The 22,866-nt window shown below is 59.2% G+C and overlaps 1 protein-coding gene across 2 annotated transcripts in view; it reads right to left on the reverse strand.

Moving 5' to 3' along the window:
* Positions 1–3,400: 3,400 nt before the first annotated feature.
* FAM20C (FAM20C golgi associated secretory pathway kinase) overlaps positions 3,401–22,866 on the reverse strand; it is a 38,019-nt gene continuing 18,553 nt past the window's right edge. The window contains exons 4-10 of one of the 2 annotated variants that reach the window (XM_036825958.1): positions 12,395–12,487; positions 11,870–11,985; positions 6,407–6,587; positions 5,756–5,865; positions 5,516–5,597; positions 4,838–4,897; positions 3,401–4,276 (exon numbers count right to left, since the gene is read on the reverse strand). In XM_036825958.1, the coding sequence (XP_036681853.1) occupies positions 4,027–4,276; positions 4,838–4,897; positions 5,516–5,597; positions 5,756–5,865; positions 6,407–6,587; positions 11,870–11,985; positions 12,395–12,487 (892 nt within the window). In that variant the 3' untranslated portion in view covers positions 3,401–4,026. The other variant, XM_036825959.1, reaches the window with a different exon arrangement.

Genomic DNA, 22,866 nt, shown 5'->3' on the forward strand with positions numbered 1-22,866 from the left:
CGGGATGGACACTGTCCCAGGCCCTGGCCAGCCCACACCCCAGCTCCCGAAAGCCAGCTCCAAGAAGAGTAAGAAAGACCCCTCTGTGCAGGTGGGGACCTCGCCCACAGGGGCTTTGGAACTCTGCTCTCCTGATGAAGGTGAGGTTCATTCAAGCCCCCTCCGGTCCCCCAGGCCAAGGCTTCTGAGGCGTCTCTGCTCACCTGCTTCTGTCATGGTCCCTTTGGGTGGGGGGGACATTGACTCGAGGGAGAGCTTCCTGTGAGGGCTGAGCAGGACCTCCGGAGGGTGGCCTGGGGGCCATTGCGTCTGGCCTCCCGGGGAGCCTGCACCTCTGGGCATGGTCTTTGGGGGACTGGCCCCAGGAATGTGCACATTTGACTTGCTCCCAGGTGGGGAGGCACCGGGGAGGGCCAGGGCCCATGAGGGCCCTCTGCCAGCCCCCTCCTCGGGCCTCCCTGCCCTTCATCCGTCTCAGGCTTGTGGGTGGGGCCTGGCAGTGAGGGTGAGCCCACCACCTGCAGCCCTGGAGCCCCACTGACACTCTCCGTCCCTCGGGCCCACGGGGCAGGGGTCCTGCACGCGTCCGCAGCTATATACTGATTTATTTAGTCATTTACTTGTTTTAATTCAGGAAGTGGTCTCTGCCCTCAGAGGGGTTGCCTCCTGCCTCTTGATTCTCCACAACCAGGCCCCAGGCCGACTGAAGGAGGGTTTTTGTTTTGATTTCCCCCCAGCTGGTTTTTTTAATCATGTTTGAATTCTTAACCCTTTCTCCTCAGCCCTGTGGCAGGTGCTGTCCTACTGTGGGCCAAGCAGGCTGCCTAACTCTTGTGGGGGAGCAGACTTTCACCTAGAGGAATTTAACCGAAAACCTTTTCTTTCATCTTGTTCCGGCCTTCCTCCAGCACCCTCGCCCCCTCAGCCCCTCCCTCTGCAGGTCTGGGTCCCAAACACCACATGCTCCCGCGTTAATTCAGGAAAGTCCCTTTACCTGTCTGGGCCTCGGTCTAGATGGTGAAAATGGGCAGAATGGAATTCAGATTTTACCTGCACGGCTGTCGTGAGCAGCACACGGGACAAGGCGGGAGGGCCCTGGGCTGGCGGCGTGCCGGTCTCGCCGGGCTCGCCAGGCTCACAGCTCAGGCCCTGCCCCTATCTCTCCTCCCATCCAGCAGCTTTACCTGCTGTTTGAATTCGTATCAAAGTAATAGATAAACACAGTTTTAAAAGTCAAGTAACACTACAGATCAGATCATGGACAAGAGCAGACCCCTGCCCACCTCACCCCTGTTCTCGAAGCAAAGACCCAGAGAAATCACTTTCTGTAAGTCTCCCTGGGTGTGTTGTTCTTTGTCTCGCTTGTGCATTACCTCCATGTTTCTAAATGACAGGCTTTTCATTTTTAAGTTTTACAAAATACCTACCAACTTCCTACCTGAGAGAAGACCAGCCCCTCCCAATTCAGTTGCATCACATTTTCCTTTTGGGGAAACAGTGCTGATTGCTGACAGGGCCCTGTCTGTGAACCTCAACATGGCCGAGCCAGACCGTCCTCGACTGTGTTTCCTTCCTTGTGTGACTGTCTCCCGGAAGTAACCTGTTCTCCCAGCTGCCGTTCTAGGCCTGTCCTCACCCTGACGAGGCCACAGCCTTTTCCCACAGAAGGACTGGGTCCTTGCTGTTCCCATTTTCCTGGGGACTGTACTCCGAGCCCTGTTTGGTAACTTTCATCATCACGCCGGGGTCCCATCCCCCGTCCCGTTTTCCTTTTTCTTGACTTCTTCCTGGTCCCACACCCCCCGGCAGCGTCCTTGGGGCCTCGAGGTGTGTGCACACAGTCTGTTTGCTGCATGTCTGTCTGTCTCTCCCAGCCTCACCTCCCGGCTTCCCACTGGCGTCTCGGCCGCTGCCCCAGCTCTGGAGCCTCTGAGAGCACTGCTTGCTGTGTGCTAAGGGGACGAGACCCTGTGCTACCCGAGAGGTGTCAGTCAGCCTCCTCCGAAGCTCCTCCCAGCAAGGCCTCGACTCCTGTGTCTGGCTTTGCATCACCCAATTGTAGCAAGAATCCTGTTAACTCAGTTGGACGAGAGACCCCTGGCCCGCCATCACCGAGAATCCTGGTTTAGCCAGAACCCCTGATGCAGTGATTTCCCATCCCCCACCTCCCCTGCTCCTTGGCTGTCAATCCCTACCTTCCAGGCTGCATTGGGAATTGAGCCAGTTCTGCACTGAGGCCTTTGTTTGTCCCCACTGCAATGCTGCTGAACGGACCTGTCTCCATGGCTTTAACTGCTGTCCAGCTCTGGGCCCCTTGGGCAGCTCTGCAGAGCTCGGAACCTCCTTTGTGACACTGCTTGGCCTTTGAGGGGGAGCAGATGTCACCTAACGTGTGCCTCTCTGGCATAACGATTATTTTGAGCTGATTATTTTGAGAAACAATGGCGCAGAAATTGCCCTTTTGGGAGGGACGTTCGCATGGTTAAGGAAATCTCCCTCTGTGAGTGTCTCTCTCTCTCTGTACCTGAACGGGGGTGACTCTGGATCAGGAGCAGCACAGATTTAAATCCACGTAACCACCACACCCTCATGTCTGTTCTTCTTCGTCACCCCCATAACTGGCTTCCCCCACACCCTTCTTCTTTTGTCTTTAGCTCAGGGAATTCTGACGGTCTGAGAAGCTCCGTGTCAGCAACGGGGGACAAAGACCACATGTGTATTTCTGATCATGCCCTGGGCGCCGTACCAGGACACCACAGACGGCACAGCTGAAACACAGACTCTCCTCTCTGTTCTGGGGTTGTTTCTGGTGAGGCCTCTCTCCCGGCTTGCAGGCGGCCGTGTCCTCCCCGCATCCCCACATGGCCTCCCCTCCTGTGCTCGTGGGGAGATCTGTGGGGTGGCAGGTGAGGGAACCTCTCGTAAAAGGCACAGGGGCTGTGATTTCTCTGCTCCATGAACTGAGGTTCACGTGAGTCCTCGCCATCCGGCAGGCTCCCTCCAGGGTTGGGCCCCGCCCACACGCCCCAGCCTTCGGGCTGGGAGGCGGCCAGTGTCCCCTCCCTCCAGCAGGGCGTTGGGGGACTGGCTCTCTCAGGCCACCCTTGGCTCAGCCCCTCCCTCGCCGTCCCCGTGGCCAGTCCAGCCACCACTGTCCTGGCTCCTGCTGGGTAAACACGGTGCCCACGTGATGCCAGGCCTGTAGAGACTCTGGAGCCCACGTGTGACTTCAGGGATCTCCACTCAGCTCCCTGGGAGCAGCCGCACCAAGAGCGGGACAGGCTGTCCCCGCCACCCCAAGCCCCTCCTTCCAGCCCGGACACTGGGCCACACCTGGTGTGGAGGGCGGGTGGGCAGGCAGCTGAGCACCACGGAGTGAGGGACCCAGACCCCAGCGAGGCCCCAGCACACACTTGCTGAATCTTTATTGCACTTTTACCACATTGCAAACTATTCCACGAAAATGCCGTGAAAGCAACCAGCTGCCCGGCCACATGACCGTGCCACACACGTGCACAGGCTTCCGAAGCAAGTCAGAAGGTGCTGTGAAGACAGCCTGGGCAGCCGGGAAATGGGTCCTTCACGTCGCCCGACGCCTACGTGGTGTTCATCGGTCGACGTGAGTCCGTGACAGCCTCAGGAGCCCCTGCAGCCGCAGACAACTCTCAGCCCCGGGGAGCGAGGAGAGTTTTTACTGTACGTTCGGTCCAGAGAGGGAGCCCTTCGCAGGAGCACCTGGCCCTGCTGGGCGGCCCTCCGTGGGATTTGCTGGGTGGTCGGGGTCTGCAGAGATGTCTCTATTTATGTACATTTACACCAGGTATAAATACAAAATAGTAAATAAAGACTTCCTTTCCATACGAAAGGGTGGTGGCCCACCGCCAGGCCGCCGCTGTCCACGGGGGCAGCGTGCTCCCGCCGGCCCGCCCTGGTCTGCAAAGTGAGGAGCACGCGTCCCCGGGCAGCCCGTCCGCTCCTGCGTTGGCCCGTGTGCCCGGCAGCTGGCCTGGCCACGGCTCGCGGTCACTACCTCCTGGCAGAGGCTCTGTGCTCGGGGCTTAGGTCGTCCTCCACGACGCTGTGCAGGCCGTCCTTCTCCACGCAGTCCCTGACCGCCTGCAGCACGACGCGCAGCCGCCGGTCCAGAGCCTCCAGGTGAGGCTGGTACAGGACGGGGGCCACGCGGTCCCCGCGCAGGGACTCGGCCATCAGCAGACTCAGCTTGTGCTCCTCCTTAGCCAGGAGCTGCAGCCGCAGGTACGTGGACCTCCTGATCCTGCAGGGAGAACGACGTCAGGCCGGCACTGGGAGGAGGAGCCTGGCCGTCAGCTGCAGCTGCCCCGAGCAGGGGCGCCGGCTCGGCCCCTGACCCACTCCAGCCCCGGCCTCTCAGAAGCACGCGGTGAGGGTCCTGCCTCCAAGAGGGGCCCGTGTGGGCCCAGCGGTGTCCAGCGGGCCCCCGTTATTCCCGGCAGATGGTTGGGGGAGGGAGGCAGCCCCGGCTTGGCTTGCTCATTGTCTGGGCCGGGTGACACGGAGCTGCCCCGGAGCCGAGCAGGTGTTTAGCCCCACAGCCTGTTTCCCCATCTGCTAAAGGAGGGGCTGGGTTGGGAGCCCTGAGAAGGGTGGCAGAGCGGGAGCCCGGGGCTTCGGTGTCTTCCTCTGCAAGGTGGGCTGTTACGGTGACAAGGAGCTGGGTCCTGGGAGGAGCTCTGGGAACTGCCGGGGTGGGGACGGGAAGGCTTGGCCTCATCTGCGGCCGCAGCAGCCTCTGGCCTCCTATGCAGTGACAGGGCCAGCCCAGGGGTGGGGCCCTCGGGGAGGGGCAGAGCCGCACCTGCAGCACTGCTGTAAAGGCACCAGGATGGAAAGCTCGTCGTGGGAGTATTTTCCAAACCTGCAGGAAGAAGAGCAGAGCTGTGGAGAGGCCGCTCGCAGGGGGACACCGTGCGCAGAGCCCAAGCACGGGGACAGGAGCATCAGAGCAGGCGGTACCCCCGTGGGCCCTGCCAGGCTGCGAGGTCCGTGGGGGCCTGGCAGTGCGGCCTGGCCCCTGCTGTCCAGCCCCAGGTGCAGGGCCTGGGACGAGGCAGGTGCCTGAAAGCAGCCTGACCTTCTGGCCACTGGACTGAGCAGAAGCTCAAAAGCGAGAGGTCCTGGGCAGGCTGAGTGGAGGAGGCTCGAGGGCAGGTCAGCCTAGGGTCTAGCTGCAGGGGCATCTTTTACAGCTGGGAACGAGTGGCCCACAGACGTAACTGCCTAGGTGCCCAGAGCTGATTCCCCTGAGGCGTCGGAGAACTTGCAGCTCTGACCACTGGCGTGGCCTGTCCCCTGCACACACACCCACTCCAGGCCTCAGTCTCCCCAGCTCACAGGCTCACAGGAGTCCTGGCCAGAACCCTGTGTCACATAGGGGGGCCTTTGGGGGCTGTGCCGTCCCTCCCCACGGAGCGCCCGCTCCCCCAGGTCTGGGTGGGGACACGGCCAGCCCTTCCCTGCGTCTGGAAGGACTCACCCTCTCCCATTGTCCAAGTGGATGATAAACGTCTTGTTCCCAAACTTCTCGAAGGTCTCGTAGTGATGGCGGTCCATGTTGCCTGTAGGGACAAGCCTGCTGGGAGCCTGTGTGCAGCTCAGAAGCGTCCCCTCCCTCCCCCGTCTGGCCTCCAAGCCGGGGGAACCGGGTACGAGCAGGACCGCGGTGGCTGGATCTGTGCCAGGCGTTCCCAGCGCAGGCCGGTGGCCCCGGACGTACCCATGAGGAAGTCGAAGATGGTCATGTCCATGATGTCCAGGATGCGGTGGCTGCTGTCGTAGGGGGGCGTCTGCTTCACCTCCTCGCAGTAGTCAGGGTCTACTTCCCACCTGCAGGGGAGCCGGCATGAGAGGCGCAGGCTCCTCTGTACACAAGGAGGACCCAACCAGCCTCTGGGGCCGCCCGGCTCGGTACACCGGGTTCACGGGGCGGCAAGAGGGACCGGGTGAGAAAAGGTGTCACCGCAGAACAAAGTGTCTGCAGATGACACCCGCCAGCGGTGGGCTGAGGCTGCGTTAACAGGAGCATGGGGCTGGGAGGTGATGGAGCCACACCACGCGGAGGCCACGTATTTGGGGGGGGGCTGGACAGCACACTTGCAAGGACGTCTCCGTGGCTGGAGGGACTGTGTCTCTCTTGCAAGAAGAGCAGGGGTCTGAAGCCTCGTCCTAACACGGAGAGATCCCAGTGGCCAGTGAGCACCCCGTTCCCAAGCGAGGGGCCCATCTGAGCATCTGCTCCCACACGCTTGGCCCCGCCGCTCCTCACACCGAGCTTGTTCCCTGCTGCAGGTCGGGCAGAAGCCAGCCCTCTGGAGATCCCGGGGAGTCGGGATCCTGGAGTCCCCGGCCCAACGTGCCCCCGACTCACTCTGCCTTCTTGCGCTTGTGGTATGAGCGTCGCCAGGGGTTCCGCCAGGTCTTCCTCTTGGCCAGGGACAGGTCAGGCAGAAAGGCAGCCAGTGAGCCCTCGATCTGGTCTGGCTTCCCGCACAGGGCATGCTCCGTGGAGCAGTAGTAGGAACACTCCCCGTAGAAGCAGATGTTGTTGGCTGTGGGTGGGGGACACGCCGTCAGCGGGGCCCCTCGGGCAGCGTCCCCGTGCCGGCCCCTCCCGGGCACCCGTCCTGGGCCAGCGTGTCTGCACCACATCCGACTCGGCCCTCCCCTGGGCAGGGCTCACCCACACTCTCACGCCTGACCTCAGCCGCCTGCTCCAACCCCGCATCACAGACCACGGGGCCACACAGCTCGGGACTTAGAGCTCGGATCTGAACCCGAGCTCTTTCTCGGCACCCTCGAAACTAAGTCTGGAGTCTGTGCAGATTCTGTCCAGTGGCTTGAAAAAGGGCCTCATACCAAGAAAAAAAAGTGAGACTCAGCCGGGGGGGAGATGCTCGCAAACCGTAAGCATCCAGTATTTGCACACAGAAGGGCTCCTACGTCTCAGTAACGAAAAGATGAACAACCCAATCAATAAATGGGCAAAGGAGCTCAAAGGGTATTTCTCCAAAGAAAATATAGAAATGGCCAACAAGGACACGAAAAGATGCTTGACACCGTTAGTTACCAGGGAAATGCAAATCCAATCCACAATTTCTCAACCAGTAGGATAGTTTTGATCAAAAGAACAGATAATAACTAGCGTGTTGAGGGTGTGGAGAAACTGGATCCTTAACACAGTGCTGGTGGGAATGTCAAATGGTGCAGCTGCTGCGAAAAACAGTCAGAAAGTTGGACACAGAACTACCACGTGACCCGGCCATCCCACTCCCAGGCACACGCCCGAGAGGAATGAAGACACACATCCACACAGACACTTGCACACAGGTGTTCACAGCAGGCCATTCCGGCAGTCAGAGGGGAACCAGCCCACATGCTCGTCAAGGGATGGGCAGATCTACACAGTGTGGTTCATCCATAAAATGGAACAATATTAAACCACAAAAGGAATGAAGTGTAACACCTGCTACCACGTGGATGAACCATGAGCATTATGCCCAGTGGCTGAAGCCAGGCACCGCTTACGTGCAACACTGGGAACAGGCAAATCCACGCGGAAACACTGGCGGCTGCCAGGGCAGAGTGGGGGTGACTTTGAATAGGGACGGGGTTTCTCTTGGGGTGAGCAAATGTCCTGGAATCAGAGAGCAGTGACTTGCACAGCACTGAGAATGTACTAAAAACCACTGAACGGCACACTTCAAATGTTGGGTTTACGACGTGTGGATTATATCCCCACAAAGAAGAGTGATTTGAGAAGCATTGGGCGGGGAGCAAGCCGCAGCCATGCCTCAGTGCTGGGCGCGGTGGGTCTGTCCGTGCATTTACCGACGGAACCATGTTCTCAGGGTCAGTCACTTCCTTCCTTTGCTGGGGAAACAAACCCCGAGACTGGGGTGTGCAGAAATACAGGGCCAGAGCCCCAGGCACCACTGCAAGCCCCCTTCCCTGTGCGAATGGCTGGTTTCCAGGCCAGGGGTCCCCCTGCTGCTGCACATCCTGCCCGAGTGACACTTGTGACCTTCTCTGGCTACAGGCAGCAGTCTCACCCCTTGGAATGGAAGCACAGGCTTGGCGGTTCCTCTGAACACTCAAGAGTCTCAGCCAGGTCAGGACACGGGGATGGGAGCCAGCTCCCACACACCCCGCTTCCCCCACCTCAGGGTCTCGCAGCTGCTGCTGAGTCATGACTGTCGGGCGATCAAAGAAAGATCAGCCTGAGATCTCGTCTGTGTAGACACAGTTCAATCTCAGCCCATTTTCAGGAGGAAAATACTTTTCTGAGCCCTGGAATTTGTCCCTCTAATAGCCTAAGCTGGCTTTAGATGGATTCATGTGAAAAGAGAGGCAGTCCCTTGGGCCCACGGCCTCTTCCTCATCAGAGACCCAAATCCAGTCTCTAAAGGGACGTCCAGGGTGGGGCTCCGATAGCCCATAGCCTCTCGCTTCTCAGCTGTGCAGCCTCGGGGGAGGCCCTTCACCTCTCTGTGCCTCGGTCTCCTCTGAACGGGGACTGCAGCAGTTTTGAGGCTCAGTGTTAAACTTGTGACCCGAGGGAGGAGTGAGGGGGCCGGTCACGGCAGCGCCCTGCACGTGGAGAGAAGGGGGCTTGAGGAGGTAGTCCTGGCTCACCTTAATAATGACACTCAAGACAGACAGCTCGGGGTGGCCGGGGCCAGGTCACCAGGAGGGCCCGCCTGCTCCAGCCCCCAGAGGACTTGGATGAGACGCGCTGCCTGGGCAGGGAGCCTCGTCTCGGAGAGGATCAGGAGGTCCCAACACCCGCCAGCCTGAGGGGCCCGGAGGCTCCAGGCACGCCCTGCTCTGAATGTTTCAGGGCTTTGCCGGCTGGAGGTTGCCAAGATGTCATGTGGGGCAGGGCTTCTGGGGAGGGGCCTGAGGATGCCCGGGTGCAGTTCTGGGAACCCCTCTGGCCCTCAGTGGGACTCTGGACACTGACCACAGTGTGTGGACAGAGGGCCAGTGACCCCCCCAGCCAGACAGCGGCCGACATGGCAGGAAAAGAGCCGATTTAAAAGTGGGGCTGAGTGGCTGGGAGGGGGCAGGAGAGGCTCCTGGGGGGTTCACACGGGGCCCCTGTAGAGGCCCACAGATTTGCACAGGAGGACGCGGGCTGAGCACGGGATGTGAGGCACGTCCATAGCAAGCTGCCGGGAAAGCACAAGAAACGTGTCCCGTAGAAGACGTGGGCTCCAGCTGCTGGCCTCCGCACAGCCCCACAGTGGCAGGCACTCAGCTGTCCCACAGCCCAACGTAGCCCTGCACCTCCGGCCACTCACTGCTGCCCCGGGCCCACCGGCAGGAGGGCCGCCTCCACCTCTCACCCCCTCGGGCTCCCTGCCCTCCACTCAGGCCCCTGGAGGCGGAAGGAAGTTGGCGTGGATTAAAGTCTCCAGGGAAGCTCGGCATCTGTGGCGATTTTGGCCTCCGATGGGTGCAGAAGTGCAAGCAGAGCCAAAGTGGTCCAAATGAATCCCAACAGATTTCATTTTCCAAAATGAGATCAAAGCTGGCTCCTGTTATCCTGCTGCTTAAGAGAAAACCAAACCTTTCGCAGGGCTTTCAGGAAGAAATCTGGCTGACAGAGCAGGGGCGGTGGGAACAGAAACAGTCTGGTCAGAGCGGATGGTGTCAGGAGTGGCAGGCCAAGCTGCTCCGAGGAGAGGGTTCAGGAGCGTGACCCAGGCGGGGAGCTCGGGCGCCAAGCAGGATTCTCGGATAAACCCGCGGGGCCTGGGAGAGCAGCTGGGAGCTGGGAACCTGAGTGGGTCCAGCTGTCGGGACCGACCGCAGAGTGACGGCTCTGCTCAGGGTGAGGAAGGCTGTCGGCATCAGGCCGTGTACGCGGGGACAACCAGGGAGACCGACAGTCACGATTCGTGCGGAGGACAGGGTGGGACGCCCGCATCTCAGCTCATCTGCTTAGGCTAACGACTGACTCCATCTTCTGGTTGTAGAAAGGAGTCCCCACTCAAAGCCCAGGCCAAGGCTGCCTTTCCCCAGGAGAACACGGCGCGGGCATCAGCTTGGAGGCCCCTCTGCCCCAGAGGAAGTGAAATCCAGCACAGAAACCCCTTGATTTGTGTCCCTTTCTCGAGATTTCAAACTTCAATCCCTCCCTCTCCTTGTGGCAAGTTATATCATCCCTTCTGCTCAGGGCCCTCAACTGTCGGGACAGAGCTCAGAAATGAAAGAGAAAATGTGGGGACAGGCAACAGTGTGGGTGACTCTCAAAATAACCACGTCGAGGGAAAGACAAAGAACATGCCCAACGCCACCCACCCTCCACTGGCAGAAGCAACACAGATAGAAGGTGGGTCCCAGGCCATCTGGGGGACGCAGGGGCGGGAGGGGACTCCGGGGGACAGACACGGTCACCATCTCGACCATGGGGATAGTTCAGACTCCAAACGTCAGTTAAGCCATTTAAAAATGGGGATGTGGAAACGACGGGCCACCCCAGGGCCTGAGCGAGGAATCCCACGCCGGTGCCGTGCTCGGCGAGGCTGGGGCTCCTGCCACTGTGGCTGCGTCACCTGAGCCTTCCCACCTGTGCCATGACGGAGGCAGGGGCACACGCCCCTGGACAGGCCTGTCCCACCCATCCACGCAGCTCGGGCACAGGCAAGGCGACTGGAAAGCCCTCAGAGACCCTCCCGACACAAAGGCTCTCACCTTGCCCTTTGCTTTCTGGTCACATGGGTGAGACACTGACGCAAAAGGGAATGAAAACCCTCCTGCCTCGGGCGGGTGGGTGCGTTTCTGCCCTACTTTCCTCTCTTTATGGGCGCTGAGAGGAGGAACCAGTCGAGGCTCTCGGTGGGCACTGGATGACAAGGATGGGGCTTCATGAAATTAAGGACGTGTGGGCCTCAATTCTGATGAATTTAGGAATGCAGCCGGGAAGCGTGCCGAGTGTGTCAATCCGAACATCAATCTATGAGAAAGGAGCTTCTGGGCCGGGCTTTTATTCGCCAGCAGGTCCTCAGACACAGACAATCCAGGGCCTCATGTGGCTTCTGTCGGCATGTACTAACTGGGGTGGGTGCCAGGCACGGCCGAGGCATACCTGCAGGGGCGCGGTCCACTCTCTGTGGATCTCGGTGTCCCAGCTGGGCCGCGTCACCGGGACAACTCAAAATGTTCCAGGATGAAATGCAAGAGAGTTCCCCACGGCTCAAGCCTAGTGAGTGTGGGCGCCTGGGCAGCTCAGCGCAGGGCCTGGCGCAAAGGAAGTGCTTGGGAAAGGGACGGGCGGATCGTGGAGCCCCAAGTGCCACATCTGCACAGGCTGGGGCAGGTAACTCAGCAGAGCGAGACTTACGTTTATGTGTGCATTTAAGGTTTATAATATGAAGTCTTGGAGGTTTTCATAAATGTCAGCACCTCATGGTACATGGAGCGTGCAGGGTACCCGAGTGCCAGGGGAACCAGGGCCAACCCTCCAGGGGACCAGGTGAAGTCGCTGCTCCCTGCCGGCACTTGCCACTGTGGGAGGGCCTTTCCGGGATGTTTTAAATCTGGGGAAGTCCAAAGAACGGAGTTCCCCTCTCGCTGGACCACCTGCAGGACACCCCCCAAGAGGCTGCGGATATCCTTTTGCCTTTGGTAGAAACAGCACCTATGCCAGCCCAGGGGGCAGAGTCAGGAATGATCAAGACCCTTCTGGCAACTTTTAGACTTAGGGTGTGTGGCACGCGGTGACTTGGAACACAGCAGCTGAAGCCAGCGCCGCACGTGGTGCAGGGGCAGGTTTTACCTGGGGAGTGAGGTTACCTGGGGAGTGAGGTTACCTGGGGAATGAGGTTACCTGGGGAGATGAAGAAGGTTCTCCACAGCTTCTTGTCCCGCGTGACGTCCCGGATCTCCTTGGTCATGTTGACCATCCTGCCGGCCACGGGAGGGACCCGGCGGAAGTCCAGGATCCTGGCAGAAGGACAGGGAAAGGAGTCCTCACCTCCGTACCCTCCAGCCTCTCCCACCGGAGCTGAGTGGACACCTCACTCTCCTCCGTTAGTCCCAGACCCCTGACGTTGGCTGCCTACCCTCCTCCCCAGCAGCAAGGGGCCTGTGAGGCCAGAAGGAATTTGCGTTCTGCTGGCAGAGCTGCCCTGAGACAGGTGATCATGGAGGGAAGGAGCCCAGTTTTGTGAGACTCATGACCTTCGGTCTTGCTAGAGAGGCTGATGCCCTGTGAGTCTCCTCTTTTCTCTCCTTTATTCCTGACGGCCGGCTCTCTACCCTGGGTCACCTGGGCAACTCCTGTCAGCCAGGCACACAGCAGGGCACGGCCATGGGGTGACAATGCCACGAGGGTGCCGGCGGGAGGGCTCACCTGTCCAGGTGGAAGGCAGCGATCTCTGCGTTGTGCCTCTCGTAATCAGAGAAATAGAAGAAGTCAGGGGGTGTCTCCTGCTCCCTCGTTTGCCTGGAGAAAATGGAACAAAACAGGAGTTTATCAAAGGGAAATCCTCCCAGTGGAAGGGGGCGTGGGGCTCGTACCAACTCCGGGGAGCTGACTGTCAAATTCCCAAGGATTCTGGGAACAAGTCGTTAGATGTAGTCATCGTTAAAAATTAAATTATATAGGGAATTCCCAGGTGGTCCAATGGTTGGGACTCCAAGCTTTCACTGCCGAGGGTGCGGGTTCAATCCCTGGTTGGGGAAGTAAGATCCCACAAGCTGTGTGGCACGGCCAAAAAAAAAAAAAAAAAAAAAAAAATTAAACCTACAGCTAAATAAGTTGCATTTAAGAATAACCACTTAGATCTCACGATGTCCCAGCTATTTCCTGAGCTGAGGCTGCTCCTCTTGTCTGCAGGTGGAAACCTGTGCTGGGACACCTGTTCCCAGCCCACCTCTGCGACCTCGTGCTGGGAGCGTGAAGCCTAGAAGTGTCTGCACTGTGGAAACAGGCAGACTCTGCCCATCAGGCTTTAATAACCACAGGGGCTGGTCATTAAATGATGATCAACACCCCCCACCACCGCCCACCATCCAGGCCACCAAACGCAGATTTCTCAGGAGAGGCTGCTGGCGAGGGTGGCCAGGCAGCAGAGGACCCGCCCTGAGCAAGCGACTTCCCCGGGTGGGCGCCGGGGCCCGGGTCAGGCTGTGCAAACTGACCCCAACCTGCTCTCGCTGCCCGGCCGCTGCCTGGACAGAGGGCTCCCCGGGGGTGTGCAGGAGGCCCGAGGACTGCAGGACCCGTCTCTCAAGCCCGCGAGGTGACCGCTGTCCGTGTCCCCAGGGCACCCTGGCATTCAAGACGAGTGGCCTGCCTCCGCCCCTGCCCTGGGTCTCACCATGTCCCTGAGTGGAGGTGAGGTCACCACACTGTCTCCTGGGCCTCTGCTCTGAGGCCTCCGCTCCGCTGTTCCATCTCCCTGGAAAAACCTTCCCTCCATGTCTCCCAGCGGCTCAGTCGGCGTTCCCAAATGTGTGTCCCACCCCATCAGGCCCGCAGGCGCCCAGCACAAAAGGAGTCCTCAGTCAAAGGAGTTCGGAGTCTGGGTAACAGCCCCGCTGGAGCGCACCTGAGCACCGTGAAGGCTCACCAGCGCTGCAGCCTCGCCCACGGGGTTCGCAGCACAGCGCCACGCTCTGCACTGTGAGGGCTGCTGGCTAAGCTCTCAACGCACGTCCCCCCGCCGCCCGAGGCAGCTCCTTCACGAGCCTTCCACGGCGCCACGGTGAGCACGGCCACCGCTGGTCCCTCCCCTCCCAGGCTGGTGAGCAGACAGCAGTGTGCTCCGCCCCACACCACCTCCAGGAAGCCCTGCGCTGCACTGGCCGCCCCCGTCGCAGTGTGTGTGGGCAGGGGGGCACCGCCTGGCCCTCCCCGGACTCCACGTCCCCCCAGGATGTGAGGACTAAGGAGCGCCAGGAGCCTGTCGGCTCTAATGTGCCGGGCCCCACCGTGAGCGGCAGACAGCCCCTCCGCCTGGCCAAGGGGCAGGAGGCCACGTGCAGGGCTCTGCTGAAGGGTGGACGTCACCCTGTAAACATCAGTGCTTAGCAGGCGCCTGGGGGCAAACACGGTGAGGGCCAGTGTTTGACCTCACATTTTGGGACGTGTGCCCACTGTCCAAAGTCATCTGGGAGCAAACACGCTCCCTGCATGAGATCCAGGTCCGGTCCGTGCCCTGCCTCCACCGCCGGGGACAATTTCCCCAGGAGGCCACCTGGCAGCACCCAGGGAGGAAACCCAACCCTCAGCCTCATAAGAATTTACCAAATGCCAGCGATCTTCCCTGAGCTGGGAAACACAGAGCGGGCGAGAGTCAAGGGCCTCACATGACCTGGCCCACACCTCCCACTCAAGGCGGAGGCTGTCCAGTATGGGCCTGAATGCGCCAGCGACAGGAGACTCACCACGTTTCCCCAGGTAACTCTCCCAGCCTGTCTTCCCTGAGTCCTTACTCTCCAAAATGCAGCTCGAGTTGGCCAGAGACCCCCTGACCCCGAGCATCTGGACCCAACTGCCAGCCGACGTCACTGCTAAACACACTCGCACACGCACAGGTACTGAGTACTGGAGAGCCACCCTCAGGAAACTGAGGCCACGTGGGGAGGACCAGACCCAGGCCTCAGTCCAGCGGGCTGCACGTCCACTGGGGGGTCCCTCGCTCCCTGTGCTCTCAGAGCTCCTGATGGGACGCGCCCCTTTCCCCGTGCTTCCCCAAACGTCACCTGAATCAGCCTTTCCAGGAACCAGCTTGTGGCTCTGCGAACAGACCAGCGTTCACAGTTTCAGCCGGTGTAACTCTGGCCTGGGCAGGACTCTGGCTGGGGACAACCCTGGCCTTGCACCAGTCCCCTCGTGAGCCACTTAGGGATGCGCTGCAGATGGCCGCTGGTGGCCGAGGCACAGGCCACCTAGTCACCCGGCTGAGCTGGAGATGGCTGGCGTGCACTTCCCAGTCGCAGACCCTGCAGGGGGCTGGCACCCAGGGCGGGGACTGCTCGGCGCCCGGGAGAAGGGAAGGCCGCGCTGGCCAGGGCTCCTGAGACATCAAGGAGACCAAGTCCCGGCTTCCTGGTGGAATCTCCTGGCTTTTAAATGCCGGCAAGTAAATCTCCTTTTTTAAAAAACACTGTGGGTCGAATTAAATACGTGAGCCTCCCTCACTGGAAGTCACCCATGCCCTGGGTCTGCAACGGCTGGAGGGCTGGGTATTTCTGAGATTGAAGGTGGTGGTTGGCTCAACTGAGAATCCCTGGTCGAGCCAAGCACTGTCTACACAACACTGGTTCTACGGACTTTGACGTTTTAAGTGGAAAAGGGTTGCTGCAGATTTAAGCCAGATTTCTTCCCTGCAGACCCCAGAACAGCCCTCCCCGCAAGGCAGTCTCTCCCAATTGCACAGCCTGCAAATCCCACCCGATACGTCCCCGGCCTTTTATTTTTTCAGTCTGTCGTGGAATTAAGAATTATTTTCGTTGGAAAATACATCACAACTCACCACCAGCTCCTGGGGCAGAGCCCCTCAAAGAGAACCCTACAAAAATGTACGAAGCTGTGGGCCCTCAGAGGCCCCGGCGCCATGCCCGGGGCTGGCAGCACAGCTCTCGCCTGTGCTGTCAGGGGACCAGCCAACCTCGCCCCAGCCAGGGGCTCCGGGTCACTGACTCTGCTTCTCGGCGTGGTCTGCACTGCCCTCCCCAGCCCAGCAGGACTTTCCTCGGCGATGGACATGCTCTATACCTCACAGGCACACCCAGATGTTGGACACAGGACCCGACTTTCACATTTTATTTTAATTAACTTACACATTAACAGGCACATGTGGCTTGTGGCTTCTGTCCTGGACAGTGCAGATTTAGCGGACGGCCTTTCTGAGGCCTCTGCTCCCTCTGACCGTCCCTCTGTCTGCCCGTATATCCTCACTGGGTGGAAGGTGGGGCCTGGGTCCTTCTCTGCCCTCTGTCTCCCAGGCTCTGCCTCTCCACTTAGCTCATGGCTCCCCTGACCCAGCAGGGCTCTGCCGGCCCTCCCAGTGGACCTTCCTTCCTCCACTTTCTTGGCCAGGCCGTCATCACCATCATCACCATCTCCATCATCACCATCACCAGGGCTTTGGCCTTTGTTCCCTCTCCCTCACCCTGGCCCACCCCTCTGAGCAGGTCACACACGTGGAATGCAGGTGGCTCTGAGCCCTGCTGCTCTGGGAAAAGCCCAGCCACTTCCTGAAGGCACTGTGACCAGGTTCCAGAACAGTTCCTGGTTCCTTCCCATCTCCCGCCTTGGGGTTTTCCGGTGACCTCTGTCCCCGGGCCATTCACAGGAAGGCAGCTCTGCTTACCTCCTGGCGGAGGTCCTTACCAGCCAGTTCACGCCTGGGACAACTCAGGGAGTCTCAGAGTTCTGTTTATCTGCTGTGGGGAGGACGCTGGCACACCTCAGGGCCCAGGTGCTGAGCAAGGGACAACCTGGGAGCGTCTGTGGGATGCCAGGGGCCAGGGGCACCGGTCCCACTGCGGAGGCTGGGACTTCTTTCCTTGCACTTAGTAGGGAGAAGGTGGACCATGAGCCCCTCCATGGGGGGCCGGCCACCTTCCTGCCGCTTCCTGGGCTGCACTGGGGAACAGCAGGTACTTTGGAAAACTACTGAACCCAAAGCACCAGGCAGGAGACTGGACTTGGCTGAACCGGGTCACCTGGCAGCCTCTTCTTCCTCCAGGTGTCCCGGCGGAAGGTGCGCTCAGGTGCAGGAGGGCAGGTGTGGGGTGTGGCCCGCCCCAGGCTTCTTCCTGGGAGGGGGGCATGGAGATGCGAAAAGGAGATGCTATCGGACCCTCTGGAGTTGGCTGAGCACCCAGGGCTCGCCCTGACGAGGGGTGGGGAGCCCAGGGGCCAGGGACCAGCGCTTCCCGGAACACGGCACCTGGAGCCCAGGAGTGACGGCCCTCCCCCACTGACTGAGAGGGAGCAAGGCCGGTGGCAGCCCCTCCCCTGGGATACACTGAGACCTCACGGGAGGAGCCTCCCGGGACCCACTGCCCTCACACGTGGAGCAGCCAGCACCTGGCGGCCCCCTCCCGCTGCCTCGGGGCTCAGTGGGGCACCCTGGCCTCGGGACTGCAAGGCAGGAAAATGAAAAGGTGTTAAGGCTGACTTCCTGGTCAAACAGCAGCTGAGGAATGAGGCAAACCACGGATTAGGTGCCTGTTGAAGTGAAAGATGGCTTTGGCAACGGCAACTGGGGTTAAAAAGGGAAGAAAGGTAGAAACTGGTGGAAGTGGGAAGGGCCAGGGTCCGAGGAAGGTTCGGGTCCACTCCTCCTCTCAGGAAGGTCCTGGAACTTCACACTCCGCCTGGCTCAGACAGTCAGATGGAGCCCCAAGGCCACCAGAAAGCAGGCACTGGAGGGCGGTCCCTGATACCCTCAAAGCCCAGACCCGCTAAACCCTAGTGAGAGGCTGCTTGGGACCAGTTCTCAGGGCCTCCTGCATGTCCCTCTCTCCTCCCTCTCCAGAGCTGACCACACCCAAACCGCCTTCCTTTAGAGGGACTTCCCTTAGCTCGGAAGGAAGCACAACACTACCTGATTGTGGTTATTCACACTAAAGTGAGAATGACTGCTATGTTGACCTCTCCCAGGAAATCTGTGATCTAAATCCCCAGAATCTGTGAATACGGGGTACCTTAAATGGCAAGAGGAACTTTGCAGATGTGATTTAGTTAAGGATCTTGAGATGAGGAGATTATCCTGGATTATCTGCATGGACCCTATGTCATCAAAAGGGTCCTTATAAGAGGGAAGCACAGGGAGATCTGAAGGCAGAAGAGGCTACACTGGCGGCCCCGAAGATGGAGGCTCTGGGGGGGAATCTGTTTCCTTTTTAGCTTCTAGAGGCGCCTGCATTCCTCGGCAGGAAGCCAACTCCAGAGCCTCCAGAAGCCCACAGCCCACAGATCCATTTTAGATTTCGGACCTCCAGAACCATAAGAGACCAAGCTTGTGTTGCTTTAAGCCACTAAATTTGTGGTAATTTTTTACCGCAGCAACAGGAAAGGCGTATGGAATCTTTGGCAACACCAAAGCAGCACAAAGGACACAGTGATTTAGCAACCTTGGAGAGGTTGTGAAATTCCGTCTGTTTCCTCCAGATCTGGTCACGCTGAAATGCACTACACTTTTAAGAAGTGACGCAGAATGTTTTGAGAGAAGTACCTCTGTTTTCACATAAGCCGAGGGGGCAGAATCCAACGCGCATCATGTGCCCTCCCTGGGCTGCACGATTTGTCCTTGGGGCGCCCCTCAAGGCTCTGATCTTTGCCCCTGTTTTAATGACACAGACGTCTGAGGTTGGGAAAGGGGGAGCGACGTCTGCAGAATCACACGGCTGGAAATGGCCGGCCCTGGGTCAGGACCCGGGTGTCTGACCCAGTCCTAGGCTCTTTCTTTAGGTCCCAAGGTCAGACATGGCTCCGGGCGTGGGTCTCGAAAGCCTGCGTTTCCTCTGGGATCAGAACCACCTCTGCGCACAGCGAGGCCGGAGGACACTGGCTGCCGGCCGCCAGGTCAGGCGCCTAGGCTCACAGGGGACCAGGGGCTGCAGCCCCAGAGGTGCGGCTGCAAGAACCGCCCCCACGTCCCCAAGAAAGGTCCTGGCTCCTGGTGGGAGGAAGGGCCCACCAGCGTGTCCAGTTCCTGCCAGACGCTTGGCCCAGCCCCCAGCAGGTCTGCACCGCTGCACCCCTCTTAACAGCTGTCAGACCCTCGTGCCCTCCCATAGACCAACAGCCCCCCTGCTGGTCTCACTGCTACTGTCAACATCTCAGCATTCTTTAACTTGTGGGAAAACAGAAAACTTGCTCTGATTAAAAACAGAGTAAATTGGCAGCTTATGACCAAAACCCATGAAGGAATAAAAGCCAACATTTTTCCGGCTCTTACTCTGAGCTGAGTGCCTTGCTAAGCGCTTTCCGTGCGTTCACTCCCTGGGTCCTCACGACCCCTGTGAAGTGTCCCTGTCCTACAGACGTCCTACAGACCTCTACACAGCCAGTGAGAGGTTTCAGCTCACAAACAGAGGGGTCCCGATACAGGGCCCAGCGCTGGGGTCCAAGGCCCTGCTTTAGTCCAAGGGGACCCCTGGATTGAGATGGGGGGACTGGGGTGGGGAGTGGGCTGGGCCATATTCTCTCCACTGGACACCTGGGGAGGACAGCTGGTGGGGAAGGGTCTGCTCACACAGGCCTGCCACCCTCTCCAGGCCGACGGAGCAGGTGCGCCCTTGGTGCCTCTGTGAAGTGGGGCAGGTAAGACGGCTCAGGGGTGACGCCGCCAGGGGAGCAGAGCCCCGCCGTACCCCCTGCTGCTGGCTGCCCCACCAACGTGTGCAGAGACGGACTTGCCGAGCTGCACACGGCGAGCCAAGGCCAGCTGAATGGGGATGCGGGAGCCAGGAGAGAGAACAGCAAACCGTCGGGTGAAACTTTGGAAAAAGGGCAACTGTGCAATGTGCCCAGGGCACACACAGCTGTCACAAGACTTTTCCGTGTCCTCGTCAGAGCTAAGGGCCCCCGAGATCCCTGAGCCCAGATGGGAAACTGAGGCCCAGAGAGAGGTGGGCCACACATACACCTTTTGTGTGTCATGCAGAAGGACCGGCATCCCAGACCCAGCAAGACAGAGGCAGAAAGAACTAGGGCACTTCCAAGGCCACGTGAGAATCGTGAAAGGCACACCTTCAGGTGTCACTGCAGGTTCCCGCTCGGCCCTGGAGATGCCCACAGACAGACGGCGGTGCTCCCGAGTGTCCGACCCTGGGTCCCCGTGCACCCAGCCTCCTCTGACCCTCTTCTATCCATTATTCAGTAAGCTACTGATGACAGCAAACCCTCCCGTAGAACTTTCTAGCACCCGGCTCTGCTGTCAGCGTTCCACCCACACTGACGCACACAGGTCAGGACTCTGGAAGGCAGGCAGTGTGACTAGACCCACCTCACAGGTGAGGCACTGTAGCCGGGTCACCCGCTGGGAAGCGGCAAAGCCGGGCGAGGCACGTGGACCGGAGAGCCTGGCGGCGTCTGTATCCCCACCGCCTCCTGGGATGGCTCCTCCTAGTTCCAGGAGCTGGGGGCCCAGGAGGCACGTGGATGGGTGTCCTGCAGCTACTGTAGCAGATGACCACAGACGTGCTTCACGCAACAGGAGTTCATCCCTCACGGTTCTGAGGACTAGGATCCAAAATCAGGGCGTGGGCGGGTCACACTCCCCCCAGGGGCTCCGGGGGTGGGGGGGTCCCTCCAGCCTCTTCCAGCTTCCTTGGCCCCAGCTCTGCCTCCATCACCACATCCCTCCTCTGGTTTCTCTGTGTCCAAACCAAGGACACACGTGACTGCATTTCGGGCCCATCCAGGAGTCCAAGGTGACCACCTCACCCCTGACTCCTGACTCCATCACTTCTGCGAAGACCCTTGTCCTAACCAGGTGGCCTGATGTCCCGGGGGCAGAGGCCACCGTGGGTACGAGGCTCTGGCTCCCGCCCCCAGGCCAACCTCAGGGGCAAAACACCCGAGGAGACAGACACTTGCTCGTTCCTCCAAAACGCGCAGGGGATCCGGACTCACCCGGCGCAGGCAAGGAGGCAGAAATCAGCCCTTCTGTCTCGGACAATCTTCCCATCACGCACACGGCAGACAGCGAGCACCTTGTCATTAAGGAGATATATTAAGCTGTTTAATGTCAGGTTTTCGGCTGGTAGACGTTCTGGAAGGGAGAGGAGGCCGCTCCCTGGCAGTTACCTCGGCGAGACCTTCCCGTCAGTATCTCCTGCCAGCTTTGGCAACGCTTGTCCTGGCCCCTGAGGGGGTGGGGATCTGTTTGGTAAAGCACGCTCTCTTCCTATTCAGAACCTCCAGCACCTGTTGTTCACTCCTACCAACCTATTTTCTTTTGGGGGAGGATTTCCCTGAAGGCTATGGGCCTCATGATGACCACACTCAAGGAGGGGTTCCCCCAGCAACTTGTTACTCGCCCACAGACCTGCCCATGCCCCGACCGGCCACGCCGTGAGCCACAGCCAGAGCATCAGGACCAGTCAGCGATTTGCCGCCATCAGGTGATCACGAGGGGCCTTCACACCCGCTGGTCCCCCTCCCCTTGGGTCTCCAAGAGACACAGCAACAGCTGTTCAAAGTAGGACACAGGAGACAAGTTGCTCACTTATGGTTGGGTGGAAAAATTAACTCAGAAGAGACTCAAACCTCTTATGGTCAATTTCATGAAAACCAATTTAAAAACAATTCAAAGATCTGTAACTGCAAAGAAAGTCTGAAGTTGTTTCCATTTAAAAATAATTGCAGTGACTCAGACTTGCGTTCCAAAGCAAAGGGTCGGGGCCGGGGGGGAAAGAGATTTGCTTGAAAGTTTAAGATCTACTGTGTTTTAAATACTTTTCTGCCAGCTCATCCGGAATTTGGGGACGTGACTAAGGAATGAAATTAGAGTGGAAATGAATGCTCTGTCCCTGGCAACCATGAACACAGGCCCCTAGTTCTTCTTTCTGTATTTAAGCCTCTGTCACTCATCTTTTTATTCAAGGTAAAACAAGATGCTCAAAATCTACTAAACCGTGTATTAAATATTTAGCACCAAGGCTACTGCTGTGATGTTGTTTTTCCTGCTGAACGAAAAACAAACTCAATCCCGAGCGTAGGGGTCGATTCCAGCTTATTTTCGAGGCTTTTTAAGGAGATGTCAGGTCTGCGAAATTTCCTTTTAGGGTGTAAAAAACCACCAGCTGATCAAACTGCTCTTGAGATGCCCGACTTGGTTTCTTCTCTGGCATGTGGGAATGAAGACCAGAGTATCTTTCCTTCTTTTCACCTTCTTCCCCTTTCACGATAGCTCAGGGGCGGCCCCCAGAGACCCTAACACCAGGGAGAATCTCCACGCTGCCGTTCAGGAGGACGTTTGCGGAAAAAAATGACTTGCTTGCTTTGATTTGAACAAAGGGGATAATCTTTTCCGGAAGCTCCCAAGGAAACATTTGTCCTGGTCAGCTGGGGCGGGCGTCCAGACGAGGCTGGGGGCGCTGGGAGCCGGCACAGCCCCCCACCTGCTCCATGGGGGCAAAGCAGGGCGCGGGGGCCAGAACTGCTCTCTCTGCAGGTTTTACTGACTTCTTACCATTTACCCATTTCCCTGCCTGCTTCCCTGCTACTGTTATAGAATTGTTAATAATTTCCTTTTTCTTTTATTTTGTCAAGCAAAGGAATTCCCAGCTGCAGGAGCAGCCGAAGACAGTGAACTCCCGTGGTTGCCCAAATCAGGCAGTTTTGGCCGACGGTGAAACAGCAGGGTGTTTGGGGAGCCGGAGTGACCGTGCCCTGGCCACTCGAGCCCATGGACAGTAGCGGCCCAGCATCATGGCCAGGCCAGCCGCATGGAGCCACCCGGGAGCCCGGGGCAGGCGGTTCCCTTGGCCACGACGCTGGCCTCGCAGCTCTGCGGGCGGCCATTCCCTCCCTGAGCCTCTGGGTCCTGTCTGAACGGGCGAGGATGACGAGCCCCTGGGGCTGCAGTGGGGACCAACTAAGAGAATCCTCCCAGCGCTCAAGTGTGCCAGCGCCCACGGCACGTGGGAGGCGGTGGTGCTGTGCTGTTCTCGAGGTCCCCCTGCCTCGGACCCTTGGGAGCCCCTGACTGGGCAGCACCAGGCCAGCCTTTCCTGGGGGCTTAAGAGCTCAGCTGGACAGGGGCAACCATGTCCTCCACGTGGGGACGTGGGGACGCTTGGACCCCGGGGAGAAGGCTTGCAGTGGACCCTGGAAGCGAAGCAAGGATTGGAGCG

The sequence above is a fragment of the Balaenoptera musculus genome, chromosome 15 (assembly GCF_009873245.2).
Source record: "Balaenoptera musculus isolate JJ_BM4_2016_0621 chromosome 15, mBalMus1.pri.v3, whole genome shotgun sequence".
Taxonomy (NCBI): Eukaryota; Metazoa; Chordata; class Mammalia; order Artiodactyla; family Balaenopteridae; genus Balaenoptera; species Balaenoptera musculus.